The sequence below is a fragment of the Brassica oleracea genome, chromosome C6 (assembly GCF_000695525.1).
Source record: "Brassica oleracea var. oleracea cultivar TO1000 chromosome C6, BOL, whole genome shotgun sequence".
NCBI classification, from domain to species: Eukaryota; Viridiplantae; Streptophyta; class Magnoliopsida; order Brassicales; family Brassicaceae; genus Brassica; species Brassica oleracea.
The window spans coordinates 21,347,342-21,356,952 of record NC_027753.1 but is presented as its reverse complement, the minus strand read 5'-3'; the positions used below and the strand labels follow the sequence as shown (position 1 = coordinate 21,356,952).

Genomic DNA, 9,611 nt, shown 5'->3' with positions numbered 1-9,611 from the left:
CAAAAAAACAAGAGGGTTCCTACGTATATAAAAATGTTAGGTTCACGTTTTCTTCTAACTTGATTTATGGTAAGCGACTAGAAAAATATGGAGAAGTGTTGAGAAGATGAGAGCGGTCAAAGGAAGATAGGTAGGATGGTCTACATATCCCAACAAAGTGGTAGGAAACTGATTGGTAATAAATGTTGTCTGAATCCTACATAATTTAAGATGTGCGTTTATAACTCGTTCAGTTTTTCTACTGTTTAATTATGGACCAACTAGTGGTATCTCCGCGCTTCGCGCGGAATGTGGTTTAAGCAATTTTGTATGACGATGGTGGATGATGTATTTATGAAATGTTATTTCCGAACCGTGAAATTTTATTTATATGTTATTGTGTTTTGTATTTGTTACATTGTTGAACATGTTATGTGTATGTTGTTGTGTTTTGTGTGCATGAAGAGAAACATTTTTTTTTGTTCCTTTTATATGATTGCAGTCTGCAAACATGGATAAGAGAAGAAATGAGGTTAAACAACTGGCTAGTTTCTGATGGGCATGGTGAGATGTTGAGGATACCCCTTCTTCCAGGACACATGTCCTGATTTATATCAACCATGTTCCCTTCTGTTTTTTGTTGTAGATTTTTCTTAACCATTAGGAAAGCAGAGGTTATGATGTAGAGAAGTTTGAGTTTAGCTGTCAGTAGGAGCTAGAGATGTAAACGGGAGTAAATGTCTATCGCTGGTGTAAGTCAGACGTTTCAAGACGGTTGGGGGTGGTTCATTGATTTATTTAACGTGTTTTACAATGTGTTGGCTCATTTTTTTTTTTGGTGTAGGCTGATATTTTATTAAGATAAAATAGAAATCGTTCATTTGAGAGGTAAGGTCAGCCTATGTTGTTGAAACCTTAACTCAAGCTAGTGTTAATCAGAAGTGGAGAAACCAGAGTGAGTCTTACTTTTAAACCTATTAAACAGATGTATCACATAACCGGAAATCTACCCTTCAAACTTCAGAATGATTTTGGAAAGTATGCCTAATATGTTGTATGAATTTGAACGTTATGCCTGAGTAGTCATTAAAACTTCCTAAGCAAATGCATTAATTTATTGTTTTAATGCTTTTGATACCATTCTGGATATATCGTTGGGCAGATTTCTATTGCCTTGATCCGCTAGGAATCATAACTCGGCATGTGTTCTAATAATATTGTTGGTCCCCTATTTGTTCCTCAAATTGGTTTGGAAAGTCAGCAGGAGTTTGTCATTTTGAAAAAAATAATATAATAGAACCTTTGGGGGTGTTTGCCTTTTAAAAATAAACAATGAGCATTCACTGAAATTTTTTTATAGATTTTGATAGAACTGGTTCTTATAGAGCATCCAACAACAATAGTTTCTTAAAGAGTTTCTTTAAGATAAAAAATGATAATTAGAAACGAAAAGAAAGAATATACTAAAGTAATAAGAAGTTTATATAGATATAATCATAAAAACTCCATTAACCACTTGTATTTTTGTATTATATTGTTTAATAAATCTACATTAGAATAATAATACATTTTCTTTGGTTAGAAACTTATTTGGAGTTCTCCCTAATAACGATGCTCTTAGTGACCAAACTAAACAAAATATAAATTTTCAAAAAAAAACAAATAAAAAAACTCCCAAAGGATTCCTAAAGAAAGGTATTTCCTAAACTCTTTATTTAAAACAAAGTAATCAAACCATTGATTAGCCTTGGTCTTGGACACTCCATACGATGCGAAACTAAACATTGCAGGCCTTCTTGACTGTGAGCACGTCAACCTAAAGTTCTGCACTCTCAGCTTTGACTCCACCACGATAAATCAGATCATGGCTTCCACTACGCTCGCCTGATCCTTCCTCTACCACTCCACAACCTTGCAGTTCAGTGTGGTTGGCAGGGACCACCTTGGCGACATCAGTCTGAGAGCTTAATTAGTTTTAACTACTTCAGTTTCAGGCACGTCATCTACGGGTTATTATCATCCCATACACATGAACTAAATCAAACTGTAGTCCTACAAAGAGTAAGTTGAAAACATGTTTAGAAAGGTTCTAAACTTACGGTTTCCAGCAAAATTTGGGAGTGGTGACGTTGATTGCGGTCAAATACTCTTGATATGGTGAAGGACTGATGCTTTGAGGAGAAGTTGAATGGCGAAAGCTTCATGTGTAAAGTGAGAGTGCTACCAACCAAGTCTTTTAAGCGTTGTGGTAGACTGGTACGGGTCTTTGATCGGGGTCCTTCAAACCTAGGTGATCTTGTGAGAAAATTCAGGTGAGGTTTTCTATAGTGGTGTTTTAAAAAAAATTAAACCAACAATTGTACAAGGTTCTCTGTGGTTTACCATAAGTTGAGCGACTTCTACTGAACATGCGTTTGGTAAGTTTAGTCATCTCTCCATCAAACGCGACAAACCCAACCGTATCTGTCTCATCAGACACACAACTGGACACAGTACCTGCATGAGTTACAGACATTATATTGTTTAGTAGTGGTGAGATTGTAACCAAATCTTAAACGCTAGTTACGAAAGACTAAAAATTTAGTTGATCGAGTATACCTGAGAACACCAACTGTGTTGTTGTTATTGCATGATGCACATGTAATGGATGAGAATCCACGCTGAAGCTTTCTATAACATTTGATAAGTAGGTATTTTTTTAGCCAGCAACATAATCTCATCATAACTTCATCAGTTGGTATACGATTACAGGTGTCTGTTACCTCGACCATATTTGGCTGAATCTAATAGACACATGTGAAGTGGGGTCCTTGAAAGAATGATTACTCCTTTTACATCGAATCCGCTTAGCTCAGTTTCCACCCTCTCTGAGCACTTGTTGGAAGGTGTTCAAGCGGTGAACGCTAATAGTGGGTTCACCGTCGACTACAATGCATAGAGCACCCGATAAGAAAAAAAAGACTATGGGGAAATGAGTTTACATATATCAGATTTAGTAAAGCGAAATTACCTGCTCATCTACCAGACCAATATCATCTGCATAAGCTCTCTCCCTTTCTTGAATCTTGACAACTGTTTCCTTACTCCGACTAGCTTTCAACTCAGGCAGAAGCAGTTGAGGATTCACCATTTTCGTAACCTTCGTAGAGATGCTTTTGTATAATAAAAGAGATTGAGAAGAAAATATGAGCCGCCATGTTCCCTTCAGCTCCATACATATATATATAGGGTTTGAAGTTATTGACCAAGCCATGGGAGGTGAAAGGATTAAAGGTCGTTCAATGCTACGATTGAATGCCATCATAAACATCAAAAATTAACCGCCAGGGAGTGGTGCCTCGCATTAATTTCGTCGATTACAAAACGGAGAAAAATGTGTAATTCGAGACGATAAAGGCAAAGACGGAAGGGATGAGATGATTTGTCTGATTTACATGGGCCACATAGCTAAACCAAAATTTACAAAACACAAACAAAACCATTTAGTTGGGCTGTGGAAAACAAACTTGATGGATACATTGGCCCAACCTGAAAATTACATTACGTTTTGTTAATTAACGAAACGAAAATAAAGAGAACGGCAGAATAAAGAAGTGTCAGCTGTCAACAAAAGCCCCTATGTACTTGCTGACGTGACAGCGGGAGAAGACAGATGAGCCTACTTTATTAGTATAGATAAATAGATAGATGTAACAACATTCCAAGCACTATATTTATTTCATATTTGTATACATCGCTCACTACAAAAAGTGGACTTTGTGCATATTTTCTTCATAGTTCACCGTGTATTATGTATATTCTTTCTCCGGGCTTACTTTCATGAAACTGTTGTTAAACATTGCATTCTTAAAAAAAAATCGCATTTACTATATAGTCTAAAAACATGTTTTCGTGTTATTGGATGAAAAGCCAATGTTGTAGAATGTAAAAGATATTTTACAGTCTTGACTTTTACATATATGTTGGTTATAAGACTAAATATAATTCCTGAGATATTAAAAATGTAAAAGAACTGCTTTAGAAAAGAATAACCATATATAATTATAAGTCACATTAGACATTTTTTGGTAAAAAGTTATATTAGACGTACTATGATAATTCATATGATGTGTCTATTAAATTGAGGTAAAGTGACTCAATTTGTATAACATCTTAGAATTGGTTCAAATACGTTAAGAAGAAACAAAAAGATGTGTAACCCTTGAATATGAAAGTAATACAAAAGAAGCAAGCATGTGGGTTTTTAATTGGATGAGTTATGAAATTTATGTCATTTGTGAGAGAGAGTGTGAGTAGATAGAGAAAGATGGTCAAAGAAAAATGTGATGTCAAATCAAATAACAGTAGAGAGAGAGAGGAAAAAGAATCAACCTTTGCTACCAAATCTGCCCAACCCATCACACCCTTAGGGCTCCACTCTCTTCTCTTTTGTTTTTTTACCACCCTTCCTTCACATTACTTTTTGCCCCTTCTTCGCCCATTTATCACAATCTCTAAGCACATTCATATATGTGTATATACATGACTGCATGCATCCGTATGCATACACAGAACTAAGGAATATTCACTGTTTACCGTAAAAGGAAATTAGGTCAATATCTATGTGTTTGTACGTATATGCATTAATCGAGAGATAATAATTTGGTTTCGAATTTTAAGATAAAACATAAAAGTAAATTATGTATAGATAAAGAGGTGTAATGTTCCTTCAAGGAGCAAATATGTCTCTCCACTAACAAAAAGCAGAAAAAGAGAGCATATTACAAAAGCTCTTTGCAGGAAGAAAAGACTCTCTTTATCTGCAATCCTAGTTACACAATTAGATCCAAATTGGATCTTGAATTCTAACATGACCAACAAACTGACACACAACAAAAACTATGACTACGACAACAAGAAAATCACTTGCAGTCCGGTATATAGTTTGTGTTCTTAGTAAGGTAAAATATCGGCTTGATGCATTTAGTTTAGCAAAAATAAACAAATAATAGGCTGCATTTATGTTAACAAATGCAAAATTCTTATGGTGATGATTTGTTCAACATTAATCTGAACATCAGTACATATATAAGACAATTTTATCGAAAAGAAAACAACAAAATTAGGTGTTAATTGGCAAATAGAATTCAATTACTGAATAACGTCAGTAGTCAGTACAATATATATTTCAATTAATTAGGTGTTATAGTTAGTTCAATAAAAAAAATTAGGTGTTATATATTTAATTTCTTAGTATTAAAATCTTGAAACATAATCATCCAAAATATTTCATTTTTTCAAGGAACCATTTTAAACACACAAGTTTTTCCACCCTCATCAATGAATAAATTTCTTCGAATTGGTGTATACGGTATATGACAGCCAATCTGTCAAATATTATAAGTTTATAACCAACACAAGGTATTTGGAAAAGTATTAAAGTACTTTAACTGTTCATTATTAGAGCAACCTAGCTACTTCAAATTATAGATCTACATAAATTTTTGTATTGTAATATTTTCAACCATGTGACATACGTCTACCTTCATCACATCATTTAAAACCCCGGGCCTAGCGAGTTACCGAAAAATCGGAGAGTACTCGGGAATTACGCGGGGTCTGATTTTAAATACAATTTAATATATTTATATTATATTTAGCTAATTTTAAACATGATGATACAATTTTTTAGATATAATTATATAATTTTAAACAGTCTCTTTTTGATTCGTAAATGGTGGGTTTGGTACGAAAAAAATTCTTAAATGTAGTATTGTATGTGTTTGTTTTGGGTTTGATTGCTAATTATAATTATTTAATAATGAATAATTACAAAAAATCTGTCAATAATTAGTTAAAAATAATCAACCGTGTTTTAACTTACACAGACGAAAAAAAAAATTAGGCGGTTAACGCGGTATTAGGCGGTTAACGCGTTATTAGGCGGTCAACGCGGAAATTAGGCGGTCTTACGCGGATCAACGCTGGTCAACGCTTGGCTACACCGATTTGGACATAATCGCCGCGGTCAACCTCCGAACAGCGCATAAGCGGCCGCCTAGGCGGCTAAGCCGCCGCGTTTTCGAACAGTGTTTAAAACAAATAAAAGAAGCATGATAATTAATGTATATCTTGATACGTGATCATCCTAAGAAAGTTCAGCTTTTGAGTAGTAATATTATCGAGAGTCCATTCTCTCATTATTCTCCATGATGTCATCAGACAATCATGTAGCACTATTTAACCACTATTATAAAATAATGTTAAAGATAACTCCACCAGAAAACAACTTATAAGTCAAACGCTTATGATCTATTCCTTCGGAAGGAAACGTAAATAAATGACAAAATAATATAAGTCAGCAAATATATACCGTGGAGAAGGGGAACTTCATTGTTATACATTGCCATGAAAACAGGGGCGAAAAGATATGAAGTTGTTCTCACTACTTTGTTTTCCACACGATTTTAAGTTGTAAAGATCCTACACAAACTCAAAAGTAAAAGTACTAGATGTAACTTTTTTTGATGAATACAATCTTTCATTCATTCAAAAAAAAAGTTATACATTGCCTTTTAATAACTTAAGTAGCAAACTAGAGATACAATTTTTTTTTTAAAAAAATTTCAAGTGATCATATGATTCATTCTTTTTATCTACGATCAATTAGATGATATAGCTCTTACTCAGAAAAGCCCTACTCCCATCAAAACTTGTTCCATAGATATATGTATTCTTAGAATTAATATATATACTGAATTACGAAGTATTAACTAATTTATATACGCTATTTGGACCGCCTTGACTCATGATCATTGTCTAATTGTTCTACCTCAGAGGCAGTCTCATCTTCATCATCAAATCCATCAATTCCATAAGCTCCATGGCCATTTCCAAACGCCTTGATGTGATCTTTCAGAGATCGCTTGTGCTTGAAATCAGATCCACATATGCAATACCAAAGCTTACCACAATTCTTCTCATGTGTTCTCCAGTCCCCTCGGACTGCGAAAGCCTTTCCACATTTCCTACACATGAAGGGTTTGATTCCATGCTTCCTCTTGTAATGTGTTTGAAGTGTTCTGAAATCTTTTAGAGGCTTTGCCCTTGGATGGTCAATGTTGTTACGACAGCCCGGTGCGCAGCAGTAGCACGGAAGCCTCAGCATTCCAGTTGGTTGCGTTCCTCTTAAAGATTCGGGTCCTTTTCTGTATTCTGATCCATGTCCCCACATATGCATCTGTAAACAAAATCGTGTATATTTATATTATCATATAGGGTTTGAATAACTCATAGTATGTCATAGTAAACCCTTAGAGATTCAGGTCCTTTTATGTATTGTAATGTATGAGCCTTAATTGATGAATGTGCTTAATAGCTATTTTCTTGTCTACTATATATAAGATGTTATGGTTACTCTAACCAGCATACATTGACTAATTCGCATATCAACCTTGAAGCATACGTAAAATTACAAGAAGATTGTATCCAACAAGGATGCTACACAAATGCTGAAATGTAAATAGTAAAATAGAAATAGATTTCATAAACTAAAAAAGATTAACCAAAATAAGATATATAAATGTATGCTTAGGTAAACAAAATAATCAAGGGTTTACTAAAATGCACGATGCCTAGCTCATATTCAATACAAGATCTTAGCAAGGTCATATGTAGAGCTTATGAATCTATACATATATCTATGTTCATTAATTGATATAGTCATTAATTAGGTATGCAAAATCGAATATATGAATACTGTTATTTTACACGTTGGACATTAAAAGACCCTCATAAGAAAAATGGATGATAAACTTGCCAATTTTGTAAAAAACCAGCAAAGCCACATAACTTCTGAAAGTACTAAAGACATAGAGAACATTTACTGTCTTCTTAAATCTCAGTCTCAGTCTTCACAATCTCATGTCTCTCGGTTTTTTATAATGCAATGATTTATTCATGCATCAGAGAGCCAAGACACGTTATTTGATTGATTTGAAAACAGTATTTATATGTATCCACATAAAAATTTACCGATTAAAGGTGGAAGCTTTTTTTATTTCGAGGAAACTAAGTGAGCATGTTGATTAACACATGGAAGAAAAAACGAATTCTTCAAAGCATATGCATACATAAGTCTACAAAGATATAAATTAGAGAGAATTATAAAATTAAGAACCTGCATGTTGTTGTATCTGTTGAAGGTCTTGAAGCAAACAGGACAAGAGAACTGAGTAGGGCCAATGAGAATCTGAGAAGGTGTAGGGATCCAATATTGACCCTTGTTGAGTCTGCTGATTCTACATGCGCCGTCTCCGCCAACTGAATCTTCATCGTCATCTTCTCCTCCGCCGGTGCCTTCGTGATGGTAGTCGTTGTCGAGATCTTTCTGGTTGTTCATGTTCTCATGATGATGAGTAGTCCTTGAGGAAGAGGAGGAAGAGGACAGCGTGAGAAAAGAAGCCATCTCTTGAGTACTAAGGCTTGGAAGGCCTATGTGAAGAGCAACGGTGATGTCATGGTCATGGTCATCGTGATTATGATCATCTTGATGGTGATGATGATAGTAGTCATCAACATCGATGGAGGTTGAAGTTGGTTCTTGGATTAGATGACCATGGTGGTCTTGTTGTTTGTTGGCGGGGCTGAGACTGAGGAGAGGGAGGGCTTCACGGAGAGGAGGGGAAGAGGGAGGGGTTGGTGGTGGTGGTGGACGGCAAAGGTCACCGGAGTGAGGGAAGAAGAAGAAGGAAGAGGGAGGAGGAAGAGGTGGTGGGTTAGTGGAGAAATTAGGGTAATGGTGAAAAGGATTGGACTTGAACCAATCTGTGAAGAAATTGGAATGAGGATCAGTCATGGTGAAGAGAGAAAGAGAGAGAAGAGAATAGTTTTTACTCTTGTGGGATTTTTTATACAAGAAGACACAATGGAAATGGAAATTGTGATGGGATGTGGAGAGAGAGAGGTTTTATTGGGATGAAAGAGAGAAAAATAGAGTGTAACTAGTAAAAATAAAATGGAATTGATGAAATAAAAAAGAATGAAACATGAAAAAAATGGAATGAAATTTATTCTATTTATTTATGAACAAATTTTAGCGGAATGATTTTTTGAATTATATTTATTTTTTATCGAACTAATGGAATGAACATTCTATTTGATTCTTAATAAATGGTTAAAAATTGTGAAATGAATAGAATAGTGTATTCCCAAATATTACATTCTAAAAATTAACAATCTAGTAGTACATATGTATTAGCTTTACTTTTTTGGTGCAATCCGAAGTAAAAACTAATGCTCAAAAATTGATAAGAGGTCTAACGACTAGACAAATGATTAGGAATCAACGAATATTGATATATATTTATAATTTATATTATGTGCCCAGAGAATGCTATGTTCTCCACTTTCCGACTTATATTTTAGTTTTTGTCTTTAATTATAAAATTATTTTGATAAATTATAAAACTAGATATACAAAAATTAATTTAGACAAATTAATAGATTTTTACTAATGTTATTACTTAATTAACTAAGTAAATATATATATTATGCACTTTTCAACCCTTAACTCAACGTGTGACAATTGCACGTAACATATGATTTTTTTTTCCTTTTTTTGTCACGGAATTCTTATATTAAACTTAAACATC

The 9,611-nt window shown here is 34.3% G+C and overlaps 1 protein-coding gene across 1 annotated transcript; it reads right to left on the bottom strand.

The window, feature by feature from the left end:
• Positions 1-6,667: 6,667 nt before the first annotated feature.
• LOC106299296 (zinc finger protein WIP2-like) lies at positions 6,668-8,876 on the bottom strand. The gene is made up of 2 exons (XM_013735407.1): positions 8,138-8,876; positions 6,668-7,198 (listed from the first exon to the last, which is right to left on the bottom strand). The coding sequence occupies exons 1-2, from the start codon at positions 8,813-8,815 to the stop codon at positions 6,746-6,748; spliced, it is 1,131 nt and encodes a 376-aa protein (XP_013590861.1). The 5' UTR covers positions 8,816-8,876; the 3' UTR covers positions 6,668-6,745.
• Positions 8,877-9,611: the final 735 nt, after the last annotated feature.